The following is a 24,346-nucleotide window of genomic DNA, read 5'->3' as shown; positions in this document are numbered from 1 at the left end:
CCCTTTTAACTTTACATTTTTTGATCACTTTTATTCCTATTACAAGGAATGTAAACATCTCTTGTAATAGGAATAGAGCATGACAGGTCCTCTTTATGGAGAGATCTTGGGGGGGGGGGGGGGGGGGTCGATAAGTCTCCACATCTCTCCATCTCTCTTCTAATACTGAAAGGCCTGACATAAAAAAAAATTGATCTCAGGCTTTCCAGAAAGAAAAAAAAACGTCAGTGTTTACATCTGCCAACGCCGGAAGTGACTCCATGACGTCGCTTCCGGCCTCCGATGGTCATAGAGTCAGCCGGGGACCATCTGGTCCACAGCCAGCTCCATGGTATGCAGTGTCTTCGAAGGACACTGCTGATCACAAATTGAGGTAAAGAGCCAATCGGTGAATTTTTACCATGTGATCAGTTGTGTCCAATCACAGCTGATCACGGATGTAAACAAGCCGGTTATCACGAGGAGAAGAGAGCCGATAACCAGCTTCTCTAAAAGGGACATCTACACTGATAATCAGTGCTGCCCGTCTGTGCCCACCAGTGCTGCCCGTCTGTGCCCACCAGTGCTGCCCGTCTGTGCCCACCAGTGCTGCCCGTCTGTGCCCACCAGTGCTGCCCGTCTGTGCCCACCAGTGCTGCCAGTCTGTGCCCATCAGTGCTGCCAGTCTGTGCCCACCAGTGCTGCCCGTCTGTGCCCACCAGTGCTGCCCGTCTGTGCCCACCAGTGCTGCCCGTCTGTGCCCACCAGTGCTGCCCGTCTGTGCCCGCCAGTGCTGCCCGTCTGTGCCCGCCAGTGCTGCCCGTCTGTGCCCACCAGTGCTGCCAATCTGTGTCACCTATCAGTGAAGGAGAAAAATTACCTGTTTCCAAAGGTTTATTACAAACTATGAAAGTTTTTTTGTTTGTTCAAAATTTTCAGTCTTTTTTTTTTTCGTTTTATTTAACAAAAAAAACAAACCCCAGTAGTTATTAAATACCCCCAAAAGAAAGCTCTATTTGTGTGAAAAAAATGATAAAAATTTCATATGGGTACAGTGTTGCATGACCGCGCAATTGTCATTCAAAGTGTGACAGCGCTGAAAATTGGCCTGGGCAGGAAGGGGGTGAAAGTGCCTTATGTGCCAACGTTAGGTTCCTTATCTAAGGAGAAGTTGGCTTTCTGGAATGAGTTGGCAGAAAGGTGCTTTTGGAAGAATTTGTTGCTCCATATTTTTGGGAATTTTTATGTATTATTTTATTGTGCAATGTGGGGGTGGGGACGAGGGGGGGGACACAGTCTCCTTGTTCTGCAGTGAAATATTTGAGAGCATGGGGCATGGTCATGTTGATAAGGTGAGCCCCCTGATTAAGCCCTGCTTTTGGTGAAACATGTTGGGGGGGCGTGGCTTTGGGTGGGAGTGGGCGGTGTCCTGTCATTGCGGTAAACCTTGACTGGAGTTGAATGTCTACAGTGTGCGGCCCGTTATTTGAACGGTGGACAGCAGTGGTGAGAGAGTGGACTCCAGGGACTAGGCACCGAGTGCAGGGAATTGAGGAGGACACAGGCTGGACTGTGAGCAGTGAAGGGGGTTGGGTTCATCTGACGAGCTGATAAGGTGTAAGAGAAATTAATATCTCTTGTAAATGACCCTCCTATAGACGAGAGGTTCATATACGGAGGTAGGCTTTATTCTATACTGTCGCATATGCATCACTATTTTGTGCTGAGGGCTGGTTCACACCAGAAAATGGTGCGGGAAACCTGCATTCTTTGCGCATTTCCCACACCCCCATCCAAAAGCACCTGGTGTGCGATCTGAGACGGGTGTCTGTATAATCCTAACGACACCCCAAACGCGAAGTGTTTGCCTGCACCAGATCGCATGGTAACCCGGAGCGGTGCGTTTTTAAAAGTAGTGCATGGAAGTTCCGCCTCTTTTGCGCCCCCTCCTCCACTGCCACATTTGGCATTTTTTGGGGGGGGGGAGCGAGCACCTGGTTTTGACAGGTACCTGCCCCCACTTCCCACGGTCGAGAAGTTCAGCCCCCTCCTCCTCCCCCGCAGCCTTCTGGGACGCATCACAGGTCCTAGGAGATAGTGGGACCATTCACACAGCATTGCATGTGCAGTGGGAAGCCGGCTGTGAAGCCGCAAGGCTTCCACGAAGGTTTATTTGTTTGACATCTGTCAGAGGGACACACTGGAAAATGTATCTTCATTAAGCAGCCAATCGTTTTGTCGTATGTGGATATAGAAAGTTCTGAGAGGTCCTGAGGAAGCTGGATGTCGAGCGAAACGCGTCGATCAAATTTCAGCCAACTCTGTTGACATTCCAAATGGGATGTTCTTGAGATGTGGTGTTGGTTTTATCTTTTGACCTCATATACATTAAATGAAATGGTTTTTTTATGATACATAGGTAACAAATTGATTTTATGACTTTTTTTTGTATACAATAAAAATTGGTGATACTTTAACTAGTGTGTATTTACTGTTGGAGGTACACACTCCCTGGCCACTTTATTAGGTACACCTTGCTTGTAGCCGGCTTGGACCCCCTTTGGCCTTCATTCTTGGTGGCATAGATACAACAAGGTGTTGGAAACGTTCCTCAGAGATTTTGCTCCATAGTGACATGATAGCATCACGCAGTTACTGTCACGTTCTACCACATCCCAAAGGTGCTCTATTGGATGAGATGTGGTGAGTGTGGAGGCCATTGGAGTACAGGGACCTCATTGTCCAGTGGTGATATGATTTGGAGCTTTGTGACATGGAGCATTATCCTGCTGGAAGGAGCCATCAGAAGATGGGGACACTGTAGTCATAAAGGGATGGACATGGTCAGCAACAATACTCAGGTAGGTCGTGGTGATTAATCGATGATCAATTGGTTCTAAAGGGCCTAAAGTGTGCCAAGAAAATATCCCCCCACACCATTACACCCCCACCACCAGCCTGAACCGGTGATACCCCCCCCCCCCCACACCATTACACCCCCACCACCAGCCTGAACCGGTGATACAAGGCAGGATGGATCCATGCGCCAAATTCTGACCCCACCATCTGAATGTTGCAGCTGAAATCCAGACTCATCAGACCAGGCAACGTTTTTCCAATCTTCTATTGTCCAATGTTGGTGATCCTGTGCCAATTGTAGCCTCAGTTTCCTGTTCTTAGCTGGCAGAAGTGGCACCCGGTGTGGTCTTCTGCTGCTGTAGCCCATCTGCATCAAGGTTGGATGTGTTGTGGGTTCAGAGATGGTATTCTGCATACCTTGGATGTAACGAGTGGTTATTTGAGTTACTGTTGCCTTTCTATCATCTGGAACCCATTCTCCTCTGACCTCTGACATCAACAAGGCATTTTCCTCCACACAACTGCCGCTCACTGGATATTTTCTCTTTTTCCCACCATTCCCTGTAATCCCGAGAGATGGTTGTGTGTGAAAATCCCAGAAATACTCAGACCGGCCCGTCTGCCACCAACAACCATGCCACGTTCAAAGTCACTTAAAGGGGTTGTAAACCCTTTGTGCTTCCTATGCATTAAGGTGGAGGGCCACCCTGGGAAAAAAGTCACCAAAAATCCTGTTTGCCTTACTTAGGACGGCGGTGCCGGGACCCAAGAGCTGAGGGACGGGTCGTCCTCGGGCACCCAGGACAGGTAAGTTTACTTATTTAAAATCAGCAGCTACAGTGTTTGCAGCTGCTGACTTTAAAAATATTTTTTAACTGGCCGGAACCCCGCTTGAAAAAAACAACACCTGGTAGTGACCGCCCCCCCTCAGCCCCCCCCCGTTTAACTTACCTGAGCCCCGTATTTCTATCGGCGGAGACACGCTCTCCCTCTCTCCAAAGGGTTCTCGGCTCTTGATTGGATAGATTGATAGCAGTGCAGCCATTGGCTCCCGCTGCTGTCAATCAAATCCAATTACTTGGCGGGCGGGGCCGAGTCTGGGTTTCGTGTCTGTGGATGCAAATGCTGGACTCTGGAGGTAACCCCCCGGGAGAGAGCGCTTCTCCTAGGGGGTTATCCGATGTGGGGAGGAGCCACAAGAGCCGCCGGGGGACCCCAGAAGATGTTCGGGGCCACTCTGGGCAAAACGAGCTGCATAGTGGAGGTAAGTATGATATGTTTGTTATTTAAAAAAAAAAAAAAAACCCTTACAGTCACTTTAAAGTGTTACTAAACCCACAATGGTAAAATCAGTATATACAGTAAAGCATGCTTGTTATACTCCCTGTGGAACGTAAGGGGTTAATCCTCCGCATTATGTGAAAAGGCAGTTTGATCTTCTATGCCGAGATCCTACTCTCCTTGCATTGTCCCCATAACATGTCCGGATAAGACAGAGTCACTGGAGTCACTCTGCACATGCTCAGTTTGGTGTGTTTTGCTAGAGAGTTTTCTTTTTTTCTTTTTCTTTTTTTCTTTTCTTTTTTTCTTGGGAGGGTGCATGTGATCAGTACAGGGCCAATCAGCGACAGAGGGTCAGGGGTCCTGCATCCTGATAGGACAGCCAGTGAAAACTCCTCCTACAAGCTTTAACCCAGACACTGATAGAAGTCACAAGACTGCTATATACCGCTGATGAGAAAAGGTATTTAGCAGTTTATATTTATTAAATGATTGCATTTTTCCGTGTACTGTGGGAGACCAGCTATAGTGACTTCAGGCTCCTGGGTTTAGTAACACTTTAAATCCCCTTTCTTCCCCGCATTCCGATGCTCGGTTTGAACTTCAGCAAGTCCTCTTCACCACGTCTAGATGCCTAAACGCATGGAGTTGCTGCCATGTGATTGGCTGATTTAGCAATTTGTGTTACCAAGCAACTGAACAGGTGTGTCTAATGAAGTGGCCGGTGAGTGTATATAAAGTCCCCAGTTTTTTTGTTAACTTCGTTGCATACATAAGACTCTTCAGGTTTTACCTTTTTCTCTTATTGCAGTTGATCCGGGTGACCCAACCAGAGCTGATTCAGCCCCAGAAGGCGACCGACGGTCAGAACAACGAGGACACGAAGCCGAACGCCAAGTCTGCCTCTAACCAGGAGATGTCCCGTCGTAGTTCTCAGAGTAATGCCTCAGGTATTGGCTTGAATCATTTATTTGGTCTTCAGTTGTGCAATGGTCACCTATACCTACCTACCTGTTCTGGTCTCTCCTCCTATAGATGTGAGTGGTGACACGGCAGGATCCACCCAGAAAGGACCCCTCCCTAATACGTACAGCAAGCTAAATGCCGTCCCTCATAACGGGAGCACAACCACTAGCCAACCTCCCCGGCTGCCGGCTTTCTTGGACAACCACAACTACGCCAAGTCCCCGATGCAGGTCAGTGGTTTTCCTGTCTCCGTTTTTTCTCTAGGCCAGTGTCTTACAAGAAGCTCCGGTGTCTACACAGCATTCCATCTTACAGGTAGCTCTGGTTTCTTTTGGCGTTCTTTCTATACAACCTTCCTAGCCAATGAGCATTGACAATGGTCTCTTATAGGACAGGGATGCACTAAACTGTTAATTAGCTTGGGGTAAAGTCTGTGACTTTTGTAACAAACGCTACTCAATCGCTTGTAGAAGAAAACCAGGTTCAATCATTGTGCAGAACTCATCCGCCAGGTTAAAGTGGTGTTCCGGCCGAAATTATACTTTTTAAAAAAAAATATCCCTATAATACACAAGCTTAATGTATTCTAGTAAGTTTATAAAAAAGCAAAAGAGAAGGGCAGTGGGACTTTAAATGAGGCATGGGTATGTCTTTGAGATGGTCTAGGATACCTTATATTATATTAACTATCACCACCCCATAAGGGGCTTTTTAGCTGTATAGCCATAAAGAATTGCTGATCAAGAAAATGCATAGACATCAGTTCATGAGTAATAATAATAATATAATGCATCATAATATACAATACATAAATCATGCACATTAAGGCATAATAAAAATAGTAATAATAATAGTAGTCATGTTGATAGAAACGTTGTTTATAAACGCTGTTTATAAGATATTGACATAATTGATACAGACAATAGAATGGATATACAAAAGGTGAACAAGGTATTCCGGATAACAATGTTAGTAAAAATGGTATGCGATAGAATTCATAGATGAAACAAACTTGAAATGGCAACCCTGAGTGTAGACTCTACGCGTTTCATGGCGTTTAAAGCCAATCATCAGGAGTGGGATGCATCAAGAGATGACTAGAAAAATGAATAAAAAGATAAATAGATCATTGGAGTCTAGATTTAAATCATGCTTTCAAAGGGCAAAGCAGGTATTTTAGAATATATATAAATGCACATTACCTTTTGGCAACAGCCCAATACATAACCCAACAGTCCAATTATGGAATAGTGAAGGTGGCCCTGAGAGAGCTGTCTCCCCCGGGGTTGAGGCCAAGGACACACAAGGCTGACCCCCAAAACGAAGAACTCCATGGGAGCTGGAGAATCGAAGAGGGGGTGGAGAGGAACAGCAGCCAAGGAGAGAGCCAGACAGCTAAAACACACTTCCAAGGTAGGAGGCATACAGGTATGGGCCACAAATAAAGTTCTGTAATAAATAAAAAAAAAAGGAAAAAATAATAATAAATAAAAATAAAATAAAATAAAGATAATGAAAAAAATATATGACAAAGAGGTGGGGATGAATGTGTCAGAAAAGGAAAAATAAACAAATGTTATAGATGAAGGGAGGTAGAGTATAAAACCAAACTGGCACTAGAGTGTATGTCTGACGCCTTCCCCAAAGCTAGCTGGGTGGTGAAAACCAACAAACAAAAAATATATATAAATAATATATACTAGCATGTTGCCAATGTATTGGTATTTGAATGAAAGGCGTAAACAAATATAAATAAAATAAATAATGCACACCTGTATAGAGAGAAATCAAGCGTGATGTAGATAGGTGTGTGATGGTAATAATGGAGAGAGAAACAGCCTGATTACCTGAGGTGTGGATGAAGACCCATATATCCTCTCCTCCTGAGAACATGTGTGGAATGAACTGCCGGCTCATCCCGACCTTTGTATCCTCAGCCTGAGGGCGTGTCCCAGCCAGCGTCATGCTATCACATTTGGCCAATGAAATAGACGGGGCAGACAACCAACTGAGGCACAGAGATCTCAGCGGTGGTTCATCCCCGCCCATCAAGCCTAGGTGAGAATGGAGGGAGCATAGTCACGCAGGTCGGCGTCGGAAGGACACCGCACCTGCGGCATGCTGGGCATGACGCCGATGCGCCAAGATCCAGCCCCGCCTCCATCGCTAATGGGGATGGGTGAGGGAGAAGGAGCTGGGCGCATCGCAACCCCGGGGGAAGAGAGATCAATCAAAGCGGACCACCCACCCTGTGGGTGGGGCGTACCAAACAGGCAATGGAAACAAACAAAGGGAAGAGATAAAGAATGGACTGTATCTCTGAACTAACAGAGGGTAGAGACTAAAATGAAATAACCAGTGATCCAAAAAACAAGTAGGTTACTGAATGGACCAAATGAAGGGGAAATAACAAAACGGATGCCAGCGTAAAAGACATACCCATGCCTCATTTAAAGTCCCACTGCCCTTCTCTTTTGCTTTTTTATGTTCATACAGGGATGGAGACATGGTTATGGTAACTGTGGGGCCCAATCAGGTCAACTGTTTTATAATATTCTAGTAAGTTTAGTCTGTAAACTAAGGTCTGTTTTGTTAGTTTATAGCAGTAGTTTGTTATTATATAAACTTACAGCAGGCCGTGGCCATCTTAAGTGTGGGCATCTGAAGCCAGACTGTATTTCTTCCTGGATCTCATCCTTGCAGATCTCGCACATGCTCAGTGCAGCACAAGCAGTGTAATAGGTTTCAGGTCAGGTTTCCATAGCAACGGCAGTTTCAGAGGAAGTTGCCGCCCCTTCCCAGAAGGCATTGCAAACAGGAAATGATGCGATGGGCCACGGCCAGCGAGGAGGAAGTGAAAAATGAATACAGCAGATATACAGTAGGTGCTGAGAAAAAAAATATCCAATTTGTTTACAGTGCACAGTTTAGTGAGGGATGCTGAAGAGTTGTAAAAGTGGGTGGAACTCCACTTTAAGTCTCTTCTTTGATCTTGTAAAGTTTCCCCTGGCACAGACCCCCCATGTTGGTTTTTTGGAGTCCGCCTTCCTTAGTTCTGCTTGATTTGGAGCCCTATTTGTTGTTGAAATCGCAAACTATAACCCAAGCTACTTTTAGGGGCTCGTCCAGGATTTATGATTCAGTTCAATTGAAACAGATCCGTTTCCTGTGGATTTTGCTGAATTATTTGTCCTATCCATACAAGTCTTGTATCGTTTTCCTAAAATTGTAAGTAGTTTTGTATGTGCAGCATTCTTGTTTAGCAAAAGCACATTTAACCGCTTCAGCCCCGGAAGATTTTACCCCCTTCCTGACCAGAGCACTTTTTGCGATTTGGCACTGCGTCGCTTTAACTGACAATTGTGCGGTTGTGGGACGCGGCGCCCAAACAAAATTGACGTCCTTTTTTCCCCCCCACAAATAGAGCTTTCTTTTGGTGGTATTTGATCACCTCTGCGTTTTTTTTATTTTTTGCGTTATAAACAAAAAGATCGACGATTTAAAAAAAAAAAAACACATTATTTTTTACTTTTTTGCTATAATAAATATCCCCCAAAAATATATATAAAAAAACCTTTTTTTCCCTCAGTTTAGGCCGATATGTATTCTTCTACATACTTTTGGTAAAAAAAAAAAAAAATTCGCAATAAGCGTATATTGATTGGTTTGCGCAAAACGTATAGCGTCTACAAAATAGGGGATAGTTTTATGACATTTTTATTATTAATTTTTTTTTAATTAGTAATGGCAGCGATCTGCGATTTTTATCGTGACTGCAACATTATGGCGGACACATCGGACATTTTTTACACTATTTTGGGACCATTGACATTTATACAGTGATCAGTGCTATAAAAATGCACTGATAACTGTGTAAATGACACTGGCAGGGAAGGGGTTAAACACTAGGGGGCGATGAAGGGGTTAAGTGTGTCCTAGGGAGTGATTCTAACTGTGGGGGGGAGGGGCTACTAGTCACATGACAGTGATCGCTGCTCTCTATGACAGAGAGCAGTGATCTCTGTCATGACACAAGCCAGAACGGGGAAGTGCCTTGTTCACATAGGTACTTCCCCGTTCTGAGGCTCCATAACACGACCGGCGGACATGGAGTCTGCCAGTCCTGTGGGAACTGTCACGCTGTAAGCGGCGGGCGCGTGCCTGCTATCCCCAGCTCTTATAGGGGACATACAGGTACGCCCATTTGCCCACCGCTGCCATTGTGCTGACGTATATCGGCGTGCATCGGTCGGCAACCAGTTAATATACAACATGGGTTCCTGCTTCCTTGTTTTACCGCAAAGTAACCTAAAAGGTACAAGCAAAACAATACTTCACGTGATCTTATCAAAAAGGCCGATCATTACCGTTTTAGTAAAGGAAATGGTTAACTTATTAGTTATTAAAGTGAAATAAAAACCTGGACTTGGGCTTTAACCACTTTAGGACCGCCCCACGTACATATACTGCGGCAGGGCAGCCCTTAAGCGCAAAATCACGTACACAGAGGGCGCCAACCAGCGAGTCACCCCGCGATCATTGACAGGAGAGACAGAACTGCGGTCTTCCTATATAAACAAGGCAGAGCGTCGTTCTGTCAGAAAGGAAGAGAGAGATCTTATGTTCCTGCTAATCAGGAACACAGATCTCTCTCTTCCTCCAGTCAGTCCATCCCCCGCACAGTTAGAAAGCATTCCCTAGTAGCACATTTAACCCTTTGATCTCCCCTGGTTTTACCCCCTTCCCTGCCAGTGTCATTTATACAGTGACAGTGCTTTTTTTTTTTTTTTTTTTAGCGCTGATCACTGTATTGGTGCTACTGGTCCCCAAAAAGTGTCACTTAGACCTCTTTCACACTGAAGGCGCTTTTCAGGCATTTTAGCGCTAAAAATAGCGCCTGTAAAGCGCCTCTCAAGCCTCTCCAGTGTGAAAGGCCCGAGTGGTTTCACACTGGGGGCGGTGCGTTTTGCAGGACGGAAAAAAAAAGTCCTGCAAGCAGCGTCTTTGGGGCGGTGCCGGAGCGGTGTATACAGCACTCCTAAACCTCCTCTGCCATTGAAATCAATGGGCAGCGCCGCCGAAGCGCTGATTTTTGGGAGCTTTTAGCCCCTTGTTAACCCCTTCTTTGGGGCTAAAAGCTCCCTGTTCCTGCCCGCGCAGCGCCGGTAAAGCACCGCTAAAACTAGCGAAGCTTTACCGCTAACTCGGCCCGCGCTCCAGTGTGAAAGGGGTCTTGGTGTCAGATTTGTCGGCCACAATGTCGCAGGCCCGCTAAAAATCGCTGATTACCGCCATTACTAGTAAAAACAAAAAAAAGCCCATAAATATATCCCATAGTTTGTAGACGTGAGAACTTATGCGCAAACCAATCAATATACACTTACTGGGATTTTTTGTACCAAAAATATGTAGAAGAATACATATTGGCCTAAATCGATGAAGAAATTCTATTTTATTTATTTTTTTTACATTTTTTTTCTGTTGGATGTGTTTTATAGCAGAAAGTAGAAAATATATATATATTTTTTTTTTCAAAATTGTCGCTCTTTTTTTGTTTATGGCGCAATAAATAAAAACCGCAGAGGTGATCAAATACCACCAAAAGAAAGCTCTATATGTGTGTGGGGGGGGGGGGAGGACATCAATTTTATTTGGGTCCATGCAATTGTCAGTTAGGGATAGTTTACACTTGCTTCAAAACAAGGCTTCGGACGGGCTTTGTTAAAGCTCTCTGAACGCCAGTCAAAGTTCCTGTCACTAAATAAAATGGTTAGCTTACAGTCCTGTTTACACCTTGCTTTTGCTTGGTGCTTCGATGAGGCTTTGGTGGGGCTTCGATGAGGCTTTGGTGGGGCTTCAAGCGAGCTTAGCCATAGACTTCTATAGAGCCTTTGAAGACGCTTTGAAGCCCCACTAAGGGCATATTTACACTTGCTTCGGCTTCAACATACATTAACAACTAGTTTTACACTTTGCTTCAAAACAAGGCTTCGGACAGGCTTTGTTAAAGCTCTCTGAACGCCGGTCAAAGCTCCTGTCACTAAATAAAATGGTTAGCTTACAGTTCTGTTTACACATTGCTTTTGCTTGGTGCTTCGATGAGGCTTCGATGGGGCTTCAAGTGAGCTTAGCCATAGACTTCTATGGAGGCTTTGAAGACGCTTTGAAGCACCACTGAAGCTACATGGGGTATAAATTTTGAAGCGAAGCAAAAGTAAAGTGTAAACAGAACTGTAAGCTAACCATTTTATTTAGTGACAGGAGCTTTGACCGGCGTTCAGAGAGCTTTAACAAAGCCTGTCTGAAGCCTTGTTTTGAAGCAAGTGTAAACTAGCCCTTTGTGGGGCTTCAAAGCATCTTCTAAGCCTCCATAGAAGTCTATGGTAAAGCTCGCTTGAAGCCCCACCGAAGCCTCTTCGAAGCCCCACCGACGCTTCATTGAAGCCCCACCGAAGCTTCATTGACGCCGCACCGAAGCCCCACCGAAGCCTCATCGACGCCGCACCGAAGCCTCATCGACGCCGCACCGAAGCCTCATCGACGCCGCACCGAAGCCTCATCGACGCCGCACCGAAGCCTCATCGACGCCGCACCGAAGCCTCATCGACGCCGCACCGAAGCCTCATCGACGCCCCACCGAAGCCTCATCGACGCCCCACCGACGCCTCATCGACGCCCCACCGACGCCTCATCGACGCCCCACCGAAGCCTCATCGACGCCCCACCGAAGCCTCATCGACGCCCCACCGAAGCCTCATCGACGCCCCACCGAAGCCTCACCGACGCCCCACCGACGCCCCACCGAAGCCTCATCGACGCCCCACCGACGCCCCACCGAAGCCTCATCGACGCCCCACCGAAGCCTCATCGACGCCCCACCGAAGCCTCATCGAAGCCCCACCGACGCCCCACCGAAGCCTCATCGACGCCCCACCGAAGCCTCATCGACGCCCCACCGAAGCCTCATCGACGCCCCACCGAAGCCTCATCGACGCCCCACCGAAGCCTCATCGACGCCCCACCGAAGCCTCATCGACGCCCCACCGAAGCCTCATCGACGCCCCACCGAAGCCTCACCGACGCCCCACCGAAGCCTCACCGACGCCCCACCGAAGCCTCACCGACGCCCCACCGAAGCCTCACCGACGCCCCACCGAAGCCTCATCGACGCCCCACCGAAGCCTCATCGACGCCCCACCGAAGCCTCATCGACGCCCCACCGAAGCCTCATCGACGCCCCACCGAAGCCTCACCGAAGCCCCACCGACGCCCCACCGAAGCCCCATCGACGCCCCACCGAAGCCCCATCGAAGCCCCACCGAAGCCCCATCGACGCCCCACCGAAGCCCCATCGACGCCCCACCGAAGCCTCACCGACGCCCCACCGAAGCCTCACCGACGCCCCACCGAAGCCTCATCGACGCCCCACCGAAGCCTCATCGACGCCCCACCGAAGCCTCATCGACGCCCCACCGAAGCCTCATCGACGCCCCACCGAAGCCTCACCGAAGCCCCACCGACGCCCCACCGAAGCCCCATCGACGCCCCACCGAAGCCCCATCGAAGCCCCACCGAAGCCCCATCGACGCCCCACCGAAGCCCCATCGACGCCCCACCGAAGCCTCATCGACGCCCCACCGAAGCCTCATCGACGCCCCACCGAAGCCCCATCGACGCCCCACCGAAGCCTCATCGACGCCCCACCGAAGCCTCATCGACGCCCCACCGAAGCCTCATCGACGCCCCACCGAAGCCTCATCGACGCCCCACCGAAGCCTCATCGACGCCCCACCGAAGCCCCACTGAAGCATCAAGCAAAGGCAAGGCGTAAACAGGACTGTAAGCTAACCATTTTATTTTCTGACAGGGGCTTAGACTGGCATTCAGAGAGCTTTAACAAAGCCTGTCCAAAGCCTTGTTTTGAAGCAAAGTGTAAACTAGCCGTTCATGTATGTTGAAGCCGAAGCAATTGTAAATGAGCCCTTAAAGTAACGCAGTGCCATATTGCAAAAAATTGCCTGGTCATGAAGGGGGGTAAAACCTTCCCGGTGCTGAAGTTGTTAATATCCTCTCGGAGGATAAATGAATATCAGTTTCCTAAAAGAAAACATGATCTGTATACAGTATATTGGCAGTAGATGAATGCAGCTTTCTTTATTCCAGAACACAATGCAAACAGCCCAGGAATGTTCATCTCCTCACTAGTCTATGGGCAGAATTCACAAAGCTTTACTAGAAGGATAAAGACCTTTATTACAAATGGTTGTGTTGTTTACTATTCCCGTATATTTTATATGAATATTGTCTCAGGAGGAAGAAGATTTGGCTGCAGGCGTCGGCCGATCTCGAGGACTCCCACCTCCCTCTCCGGACTCCGATGAAGATGAAGAAGAGGAGGCAGAGACCTCCACCAGACCGGCAACTCTTCCTAGGTGAGGGCGGGGCCTCCCTTACTCCTATATCACTGAGGATTGTACCTTTAAAGGCTGAATACATTCACCCTTGGTAACATGCTGTCATGTCCGTCCCCCCCCCCCCTCCCCATGACAGCATGTTGGGGTTCCTCTCCCCGCACCCGCTGTCACAGTTTAAAAATGACACAGCTGTGCGAGACTCCACCCACACAGCCACATCATTTATTCACCGTAATCTGTGAATGAATGAACTACAGGTCCTGTCTGCCACCACCGCAGAGAGCTTGTAGTTCACAGGTAGGGGCAGAAAGCTGTCGTCAGTGCCTGCAGGAGCCTGACATTACACCTGTAATCTGCTGAACACGGGTGCAATGCTCTGCAGGCTCTTCAAAAAAAAAATACACTTCTTTGCCATGAGGTGCCATGTTGAACTTCCAGTGACCAGTATGAGAGAGTGAGAGCGATAACACCAAATTTAACACACCTGTTCCCCATTCACACCTGAGACCTTGTAAACACTAACGAGTCACATGACACCGGGGAGGGAAAATGGCTAATTGGGCCCAATTTGGACATTTTCACTTAGGGGTGTACTGACTTTTGTTGCCAGCGGTTTAGACATTAATGGCTGTGTGTTTAGTTATTTTGAGGGGACAGCAAATTTACACTGTTATACAAGCTGTACACTCACTACTTTACATTGTAGACAAGTGTCATTTCTTCAGTGTTGTCACATGAAAAGATAGAAGAAAATATTTACACAAATGTGAGGGGTGTACTTACTTTTGTGAGATGCTGTGCATATATAATGTTTAGGGGTTCTAAGTAATTTTCTAGCAAAAAAAAAATGCAGATATTTTCTTGTATGAGGGAAGTGCCAGAATTGGCTCAGAATTGACATGGTTAATGTTTAATGTCTCCAGCAGGTTCAAGAGGAGAAGTTCGGGGGCTCTTCCCCCACCTCCCGGGCCGGAGCTTCCCGCCAGCGTTCTGGTAGAAAAATTAAAAGAAACTCAGCGAGAAATGTGCTCCCCGCTCTCTATAAAGACAGGAGCCCCCACGGCCCCCCATTCCCAGCCGTCTCCCACCCCCAGCAACGAGAGCACAGACACCGCCTCTGAGATTGGGAGCGCCTTCAACTCCCCGCTGCGTTCGCCTCTGAGGTCCGCCAACCCCACCAGGCCCTCCAGCCCCGTCACCTTGCACCTCTCCAAGGTTCTGTTCGGGGAGGATGAGCCTCTCTCGCGGTTGGATAGCGTACGGTATAACCGCGCAGTGCGGGAACTCGGGCCCCTGGTCGGCACTGGAGTTCTTCACCTCACCCGGGATGGACAGCTCTACACACTGAGCCGGACTGGTAAGGGGGGGGGAAGGGGAGGATTGTGTATACATTGTGTGAGGAGGAATGTGTTCTCCAATGGGGGGGGGATTGTTAATCATCTCTGTTCATATCAATCAGATTCCGGGAAGGTTTCCCCAAAAATCAAAGCTGAGGATGGCAGCGAGAGTTCTGATCCCCCAAGGGGGGAGCGGTTCTCACCGAAGGTAAGGAGAGGCACACAGGGGGGGCAAACATCTAATATTACCCAGAGTGCCTTATTCATGTTCATATCCTTTATATACAGGGGGGGGGGGATAATGATTTGATCCCCTGCAGATTGTGTAAGTTTGCCCACTTACAAAGAAATGAAGGGTCTATAATTTTTTATCATAGCAGTATTTTATATGATAGAAACAGAATATCAACCAAAAATCCAGAAAAACCACAATACAAATGTTATAAATGGAGTTGCAGTTCAGTGAGTAAAATAAGTATTTGATCCCCAAGTAAAACATGACTTAGTAGTTGGTAGAGAAACCCTTGTTGGCGATCACAGAGGTCAGACGTTTCTTGTAGTTGGTGATCAGGTTTCCACACATCTCAGGAGGGATTTTGGTCCACTCTTCTTTACAGATCTTCTCTAAATCCTTAAGGTTTCTCGGCTGTCTCTTGGCAACTCAAAGTTTCAGCTCCCTCCATACATCTTCTATAGGATGAAGGTCTGGAGACTGGCTAGGCCACTCCATGACCTTAATGTCCTTCTTCTTGAGCCACTCCTTTGTTGCCTTGGCGATATGTTTTGGGTCATTGTCATGCTGGAAGACCCATCCATGACCCATCTTCAGTGTTCTGGCTGAGGGAAGAAGGTTCTCATCCAAGATTTTACAATACATGGCCCCCGTCCATTGGACCCTCAATGCAGCAAAGTCTGCCTGGACCTTTAGCAGAGAAACAGCCCCAAAGCATAATGTTTCCACCTCCTGTAGGGACGGTGTTCTTAGGGTCATAGTCAGCATTTTTCTTCTTCCAAACGCGGCAAATTGAGTTAATGCCGAAGAGCTCAATTTTGGTCTCATCTGACCACAGCACTTTCCCCCAATCCTTCTCTGAATCATTTAGATGTTCATTGGCTTGACTGTACATGTCCCTTCTCGAGGAGGGGGACTCGCCGTGTTTGGAGGAAGAAAAATGCTGTTGCTGTACATTGGGATTTGTCAGTCTGAAATTACTGACAGGTCCACTTTTTAAGTCCTTTTAGTTAACTTGCCTCTTTTTTTTTTCTTTTTTTTTTTTTCTAGGAGCTCTTGGCTTTGTTAAAATGTGTAGAAGCTGAAATAGCCGCCTCGGAGGCCTCCCTGAGGGAGGAGCTGGAGAAACGCAAAAAATTCAAGGTAGGGCGCTCGGTGTCCTGTAGTCGCTCTGCTCTTCTCTGTGCAATCTCTGGACTGAGATGTGACCAGACCTTCTTGTTTTGTCTTCAGATCGATGATCAGAGAAGAACCCACAACTATGACGAGTTCATCTGCGCCTTCATCTCCATGCTGGCCCAGGAAGGTGAGTTCAGGCCTCTGAGGGTTCACTTTGTGTCTTAAAGGGAATCTGTTGGAATTGGGTATCAACACTTACTGCTATGACCGTCGGTGCAGGGGGTGGATGGGGGCAGAGCCGGTGCAAGGATTTTTGTCTACACGGGTGAAGGTGCATTTTGCTGTGCCCTTCACCCGTTTTTCTTTTTTTACTTTATTTTTCATCCCAGGGGACAAGAAGTCCCCAATGTGATGATTTTTTGGAGACAGGTTCTCTTTAACCAATCATTTTGCTATAAGCCGGGCGTCATATGACGTCCTCCTGGATCACACCTCACTGCGTCACGATCTGTCACCGGCTGTGCCCATCGGACACAGCCACTGACTGATCAGTGTACCGGCCCGCTACCGGTACCATGTGATCTCTGTGACCAATCACAGCAGATCACATAACAATTGTAAACAATTGATAGCTTCTTTTCATGCTATCCATTGTGTACAATTGTGTTGCTAGCTGTGATTGGTCACAGTGATCACATGGTACAGACAGGGCCCATTACAGCCCCACCTGTACCAGGTGATTAGCTGTGGCCAATCACAACAAAACAAACTTAATGAATCGATTTAATCCAGTAAAATGCTTGCATATAGCAATGAAAATTCATTTTCAAGTGTAAAAAAAAAGAAATAAATAAAAAAAAAATCACTTCTCTAGAGTAGTACAGTGTTACTATGGTAACAGTATAATGCTCTGACCACAGTGTGTTAAAATAAGATAAAACATTTTTAAAAAAAAGTAATAAAAAAAATTTTGATTTCCCCCCCACCCCCCTGTACTGTGAGCAGTCAGTGTACCTGATCCTCACTGCCTCCCCCCCCCCCAAATCCTTAACAGTCCCTCTGTGTCTGGTATTGATCTTACGGGGGAACCCCATGCCAAAAAAAAAAAGACATAGGGTCCCCCCTAATATCCATACCAGACTCTTATCCGAGCATGCAGCCCAGCAGGTCAGGAAAGGGGAGGGGGGGGGGAGACGACCGACCTCCCCTCCGCTCCCTCCTGATCCATACTAGGCCACATGCTCAAGGGGGGTGGGGTGTTTTGGGGCGGGGTGGGGTGTTTTGGGGGGGGGGGGGGGGCTTAGATTTTGTATCTCTCACCTTGCCGGGACTGATTTCAGGGTTCACAGTGGGATGGGGGGGTCTCGCTTTTGCATCTAAAGGGGTTCACCTTATTAACCTTCTCCATTCCGTCTCTTCAGGCATGCTGGCGAGTCTGGTGGAGCAGAACATTTCGGTCAGGAGGCGGCAAGGGGTCAGCATCGGCCGTCTGCACAAACAGAGGAAGCCCGACCGCCGCAAACGCTCGCGCCCGTACAAAGCTAAGCGCCAGTAACCCCCCAAAACCCCTTTTTAGAGGTATCACCCAGACAGACTGTCCTGACACTCCTGTATATGATGTATATAAACCGTTTTTATAATTCCCCATATATACTCGTCCCCCCCCCTCACAGGTAATGTATGGCACGTGCTCAATGATCTTTTCATACCCGCATCATGTGATCTGCCTACACCTTACTCTCCCCCCTCCCAGTGTAGTCACCTCATAATCCTTATCAGGGATTTTCCAGGCTGGGATCCCTCCATGACAGTTGTCAGAAGATGGTTCCTCTGTGTCACTAGCTCCATATTACAATCACTGTTGTCACGCTGCGGGCCGGACCCATTTTTACAAACTGTACAATCACCCCACTGGCTGGATCCATAACCTCCTCACGATCATGTCACAACTCTTCTTCCGATCACAGTACTTATTGTGGAATAATAAATGTTATCCAATTTATCAGGATGTGATGATTTTTGAGATAATCCACGGCATGTTTGGAATAGATTGTGTGATATACAGATACTTGCCTGGTGGTATTGGCTTCTATGTTATAAATCGTAAAAGCATGGCCCCTGCTGCGGTGTTTTAGGTAATGCCGGCTAATTTCTGATGCAGCGGCTCTTCAGGTTTGTGTGACCCCAGAAGTGTTGGTTGTAGTAGTGCTAGAGGGACCCCGGGGATGCCGTGCAAGCACAGCAACCAGGGCTGCCAATACAGACAAGCCAGGCAAATGAACAGGTGGAGGAATGCCGGGGCTGCCATGTTTGCAATAACACCGGTAGCAGGGGTAAGTAAATGCTGCATGGTCTAATCTAGAGGGGTACTGGGCTAGGCTGTGCCCCCCCATATTTCAATTGATTGCAGGTCCACCGCCCACAACACCCCCCCGCCCCCCTTGCAAATTGTAGCGGCAGTTCCTCCTGTGGCTCCCAGCAGGTAGGTGTGGCTGCCGCCCCCGTTCACTATGACAGTTTGCCGGCAGCCACACCTATTCACGCTCTCTACACAGCAAGCGATTACCTACAGTGATCACCGTTGAACGCCCTTTGCATCCAGCAGTCCTCACCGCAGGTAATCTCTGGCTGTGTAGAGAGCCGTGAACAGGTGCAGCCGGCGGCGTCTAGAGTGGCCACACCTACCCTCCGAGAGCCGCAGGAAAAACTGATCATCGGCTATCCTTATTGTTAGTGTATCTAATGTGCATATTGTATGTTTGTATTTTTAGTGTAATTTCTCTTCTTCCAATGTGGCCCAGGAGGGTCAAAAGGTAGGACGCCCCCTGCTTTAGATGGTATGTTATACATAGAACTGCACAGCAGGAGATCCAATTACATTCCTATTTACAGCATTGAAGTAAAGAGCTCTAGAAATCTGCCAGGCTGCACCTGATAAATATGTAGTAATCAGATATTATACTTTATATTTATCTGATTAAAAAAAAAAAAAATATATATATATATATATATATATATATATATATATACAAAGAATAATCATTAAGTGCAAAAACATTTTACATTCTGTTTAACTGTATAGCTAAAACCTGACAGAGGGCCTGGAGTACAACAATGCTTTTATTAAATGGCCTTTAATTGCTGTTAAAGTGGGCTAATAACTGTACAGTTGAAATATTAATCATTCAACCAATTGCTGCACTGGAGTCAGGCCAACCCCTGCACAGGAGGCGGGCAGAGTCGGGCCAACCCCTGCACAGGGGGCGGGCAGAGTCGAGCCAAGCCCTGCACAGGGGGGCGGGCAGAGTCGGGCCAAGCCCTGCACAGGGGGGCGGGCAGAGTCGGGCCAAGCCCTGCACAGGGGGGCGGGCAGAGTCGGGCCAAGCCCTGCACAGGGGGGCGGGCAGAGTCGGGCCAAGCCCTGCACAGGGGGGCGGGCAGAGTCGGGCCAAGCCCTGCACAGGGGGGCGGGCAGAGTCGGGCCAAGCCCTGCACAGGGGGGCGGGCAGAGTCGGGGGAATTCAGAGTCGGCCAATCACTGCATTAGAAGAGGACAGTGTCAGCCATTCATTGCACTGCAGAATAGCAGAGTGAGCCGAGCACTGGAGGGGGGCAGAGTTTTGTTTGGCTTATAGGGAAACCTCTTAGGGGGTGGCATGGCCACCACTACAATGTGCCGATATTTTCATGGCCGATCAGTACAGAGGTTGCCGCCTCTCTGTCACCAGGTGAAGGTACAAAGTGCCTCCCACTGCAGTGATAATGGAAGTTGAATGGTAGGTGACAGGTACTCACAGGGGCAGAATTGCTGTTTGTATTGCAATATTTCTACCCTCTAATATATCTAAAGTTTTTGGGGGTTTTCTGACAAAATGTAATTAAAAAAATAATGAAACTCTAGCACAAAAAGTGACCCCATCTTGTCTTCCTTTTGGTAGATTTAGATTGGACAAAATTATCTGCAAAAAATACAGTATAAATGGAATTTGTTAATTTGTGCTATTTTAGTTTGAAATATAGGAAAACAGTGAAGAAAATAAACAACATGGCTTTACAAATGGCTGAGATCATTGAAACTGATACTACTTTTTAAATATAAATTTTCTGAAAATATCCCTGAAGTTTACAGAAAGTTATTTGGCACAGCGTCCAATCAATAGTCCAGAGCGCAGATCAGGGCCACGCCCCTTTTTATCCAGTGGGTTTGCGGTTGGTTGCTGCGGAGCTCCACTGCGATGACGTAATTGGTGGAATGTCCCGTGGTGGAGAGCGTTCCTGGGGGGGAGAAAAGAATTCTGGTCAATCAATGATATGTTATACAGAGGCTGGAAGGTGTATCTATAGGGGTGATGGTGACAGGCTAAAGGGGTTCTTCTACCTGTTAGGGGAAAAAAAAAACTTTCTTATCCATTGAGGGACACAGGAAGTCATACACTGCCAGGTTATACTGCTGCCTACAGGAGGATTACTGGACACTGGCAAACAAAAAAGTGTGTAAGTCCAGGAGAAACCCTTCTCTATCCAGCATGTCTCGGGGTTCTTGTTCATGTCCTAGGAGCGGATGGTCATCTCTTCTTCAGCTCTGCTAAGAAAAGTCTAAAGGTTTTTGCTAAGCTTTTTTTTTTTTTTTCCTTCTTCGGGGTTTCTTTTTAAATCGAGATTCTTCCTTACATCGCTGGTCTGTATATGGCAGCCATCGAGTTCGCCTTTTTCTCAGCCTAGCTTTGGAGTGTCATACCCAAACCCTACAGGGTTGGACATTGCAGAGCTTGCCTGGATGTAACCTTCGGGAACTGTGCTCCACTTTGGGTGATTTCTAGACCCGTTCTGGTAACAAGTTGGCCACAGAGCCGTCAGCATTGCCACAACTTTTGCCCCGTCTCCGAGGACTCTCTGAGAGTAGACTGAGAGCCGGGAGCTGCCTTATTATTTGCAAAGGTTGTAACCAATCTCGACAGTTTTTGCTTAGGTTCCTAACCTTCATTCCTGCCTACCCCTGTTGAGTGTTCTCGTTCACCTTGGCCTTTCAGTCATGTGGACTTGTGGGCTTGAATCCTGGCTTCTAGGTACGCTTAGGAGCCATTTCTGCACCTTTAATAGCACTGGGGCTAAACTTCCAGTGTGCACAGGGCTTTACATCTGTAAGCCCCCGCATATTTGTGTGCCCATCAGAGACCCCCCCCCATATTCGTGTGCCCATCAGAGACCCCCTGCATATTTGTGTGCCCATCAGAGACCCCCCCCCCATATTTGTGTGCCCATCAGAGACCCCCCCCCATATTTGTGTGCCCATCAGAGACCCCCTGCATATTTGTGTGCCCATCAGAGACCCCCCCCCCATATTTGTGTGCCCATCAGAAACCGCCTGCATATTTGTGTACCCATCAGAGACCCCCCCAATTTGTGTGCCCATCAGAGATCCCCTGCATATTTGTGTGCCCATCAGAGACACCCCCCCCCCCATATTTGTGTGCCCATCAGAAACCGCCTGCATATTTGTGTGCCCATCAGAGACCCCCCCCCATATTTGTGTGCCCATCAGAGACCCCCCCATATTTGTGTGCCCATCAGAAACCGCCTGCATATTTGTGTGCCCATCAGAGACCCCCCCCCCATATTTGTGTGCCCATCAGAGACCCCCTGCATATTTGTATCCCCATCAGAGCCACCCATATTTGTGTGCCCACCAGTGACCCCCCCCTCATATTTGTGTCCCCATCAGAGACCCCCCCCCCCGCATATTTGTGTGCCCATCAGAGACCCCCTGCATATTTGTGTCCCCATCAGAGACCCCCCCCATATTTGTGTGCCCATCAGAGACCCCCCCGCATATTTGTGTCCCCATCAGAGCCCCCCCGCATATTTGTGTCCCCATCAGAGACCCCCCCTCATATTTGTGTCCCCATCAGAGACCTCCCTCATATTTGTGTGCCCATCAGAGCCCCCCCGCATATTTGTGTCCCCATCAGAGACCCCCCCCCCTCATATTTGTGTGCCCATCAGAGACCCCCTGCATATTTATGTGCCCATCAGAGACCCCCCCAATATTTGTGTGCCCATCAGAAACCGCCTGCATATTTGTGTGCCCATCAGACCCCCCCCATATTTGTGTGCCCATCAGAGACCCCCCCGCATATTTGTGTCCCCATCAGAGACCCCCCTCATATTTGTGTTCCCAGCAGAGACCCCCTCCGCATATTTGTGTCCCCATCAGAGACCCCCCCCCACATATGTGTCCCCACCAGAGACCCCCCATATTTGTGTCCCCATCAGAGACCCCCCGCATATTTGTGTGCCCATCAGAGACCCCCCCTCATATTTGTGTCCCCATCAGACACCCCCCCAATAGTTGTGTGTCCATCAGAGACCCCCTGCATATTTTTGTCCCCATCAGAGCCCCCCCATATTTGCTTGTCCATCAGAGACCCCCCTGCATATTTGTGTCCCCATCAGAGACCCCCTGCATATTTGTGTCCCCATCAGAGACCCCCCCATATTTGTGTCCCCATCAGAGACCCCCCTCATATTTGTGTCCCCATCAGAGACCCCCCCATATTTGTGTCCCCATCAGAGACCCCCCCATATTTGTGTCCCCATCAGAGACCCCCCTCATATTTGTGTCCCCATCAGAGACCCCCCCCCCTCATATTTGTGTCCCCATCAGAGACTCCCCGCATATTTGTGTCCCCATCAGAGACCCCCCCCCCTCATATTTGTATCCCCATCAGAGCCACCCATATTTGTGTGCCCACCAGTGACCCCCCCTCATATTTGTGTCCCCATCAGAGACCCCCCCTCATATTTGTGTCCCCATCAGAGACCCCCCCTCATATTTGTGTCCCCATCAGAGACCCCCCCTCATATTTGTGTCCCCATCAGAGACCCCCCCTCATATTTGTGTCCCCATCAGAGACCCCCCCCCCTCATATTTGTGTCCCCATCAGAGACCCCCCCCTCATATTTGTGTCCCCATCAGAGACCCCCCCCCTCATATTTGTGTCCCCATCAGAGAGACCCCCTCATATTTGTGTCCCCATCAGAGACCCCCCGCATATTTGTGTCCCCATCAGAGACCCCCCGCATATTTGTATCCCCATCAGAGCCACCCATATTTGTGTGCCCACCAGTGACCCCCCCTCATATTTGTGTCCCCATCAGAGACCCCCCCCCCTCATATTTGTGTCCCCATCAGAGACCCCCCCTCATATTTGTGTCCCCATCAGAGACCCCCCCCCCTCATATTTGTGTCCCCATCAGAGACCCCCCCTCATATTTGTGTCCCCATCAGAGACCCCCCCCCCACATTTGTGTCCCCATCAGAGACCCCCCCTCATATTTGTGTCCCCATCAGAGACCCCCCCTCATATTTGTGTCCCCATCAGAGAGACCCCCTCATATTTGTGTCCCCATCAGAGACCCCCCTCATATTTGTGTCCCCATCAGAGACCCCCCTCATATTTGTGTCCCCATCAGAGAGACCCCCTCATATTTGTGTCCCCATCAGAGACCCCCCTCATATTTGTGTCCCCATCAGAGACCCCCCTCATATTTGTGTCCCCATCAGACACCCCCCCAATAGTTGTGTGTCCATCAGCGACCCCCTGCATATTTTTGTCCCCATCAGCGCCCCCCATATTTGCTTGTCCATCAGAGACCCCCTGCATATTTGTGTCCCCATCAGAGACCCCCCCCATATTTGTGTCTCCATCAGAGACCCCCCCGCATATTTGTGTCTCCATCAGAGACCCCCTGCATATTTGTATCCCCATCAGAGCCACCCATATTTGTGTGCCCACCAGTGACCCCCCCCTCATATTTGTGTCCCCATCAGAGACCCCCCCTCATATTTGTGTCCCCATCAGAGACCCCCCCTCATATTTGTGTCCCCATCAGAGACCCCCCCTCATATTTGTGTCCCCATCAGAGACCCCCCCTCATATTTGTGTCCCCATCAGAGACCCCCCCTCATATTTGTGTCCCCATCAGAGACCCCCCCCCCTCATATTTGTGTCCCCATCAGAGACCCCCCTCATATTTGTGTCCTCATCAGAGACCCCCCCAATATTTGTGTGCCCATCAGAAACCGCCTGCATATTTGTGTGCCCATCAGACCCCCCCATATTTGTGTGCCCATCAGAGACACCCCCCGCATATTTGTG

The 24,346-nt window shown here is 48.5% G+C and overlaps 2 protein-coding genes across 3 annotated transcripts in view; one reads left to right on the top strand and one right to left on the bottom strand.

The window, feature by feature from the left end:
* The window catches only part of BAP1 (BRCA1 associated deubiquitinase 1), a 37,990-nt gene extending 19,801 nt beyond the window's left edge, over nt 1–18,189 (top strand). The window contains exons 10-17 of one of the 2 annotated variants that reach the window (XM_073591586.1): nt 4,931–5,069; nt 5,155–5,315; nt 13,396–13,517; nt 14,423–14,856; nt 14,959–15,044; nt 16,119–16,211; nt 16,302–16,374; nt 17,609–18,189. In XM_073591586.1, the coding sequence (XP_073447687.1) occupies nt 4,931–5,069; nt 5,155–5,315; nt 13,396–13,517; nt 14,423–14,856; nt 14,959–15,044; nt 16,119–16,211; nt 16,302–16,374; nt 17,609–17,742 (1,242 nt within the window). In that variant the 3' untranslated portion in view covers nt 17,743–18,189. The remainder of the gene's footprint in view (nt 1–4,930; nt 5,070–5,154; nt 5,316–13,395; nt 13,518–14,422; nt 14,857–14,958; nt 15,045–16,118; nt 16,212–16,301; nt 16,375–17,608) is intronic. The other variant, XM_073591585.1, reaches the window with a different exon arrangement.
* Nucleotides 18,190–19,594: 1,405 nt separating this feature from the next.
* DNAH1 (dynein axonemal heavy chain 1) overlaps nt 19,595–24,346 on the bottom strand; it is a 110,229-nt gene continuing 105,477 nt past the window's right edge. Inside the window, exon 78 of the mRNA XM_073591584.1 lies at nt 19,595–20,462. Coding sequence (XP_073447685.1) covers nt 20,341–20,462 — 122 coding nt within the window. The 3' untranslated portion in view covers nt 19,595–20,340. The remainder of the gene's footprint in view (nt 20,463–24,346) is intronic.

This window comes from Aquarana catesbeiana, linkage group LG07 (genome assembly GCF_042186555.1).
Source record: "Aquarana catesbeiana isolate 2022-GZ linkage group LG07, ASM4218655v1, whole genome shotgun sequence".
In the NCBI taxonomy this organism is placed as follows: Eukaryota; Metazoa; Chordata; class Amphibia; order Anura; family Ranidae; genus Aquarana; species Aquarana catesbeiana.
Note: the sequence above shows the minus strand (reverse complement) of the source record. Positions and strands in the feature narration are given on the sequence as shown.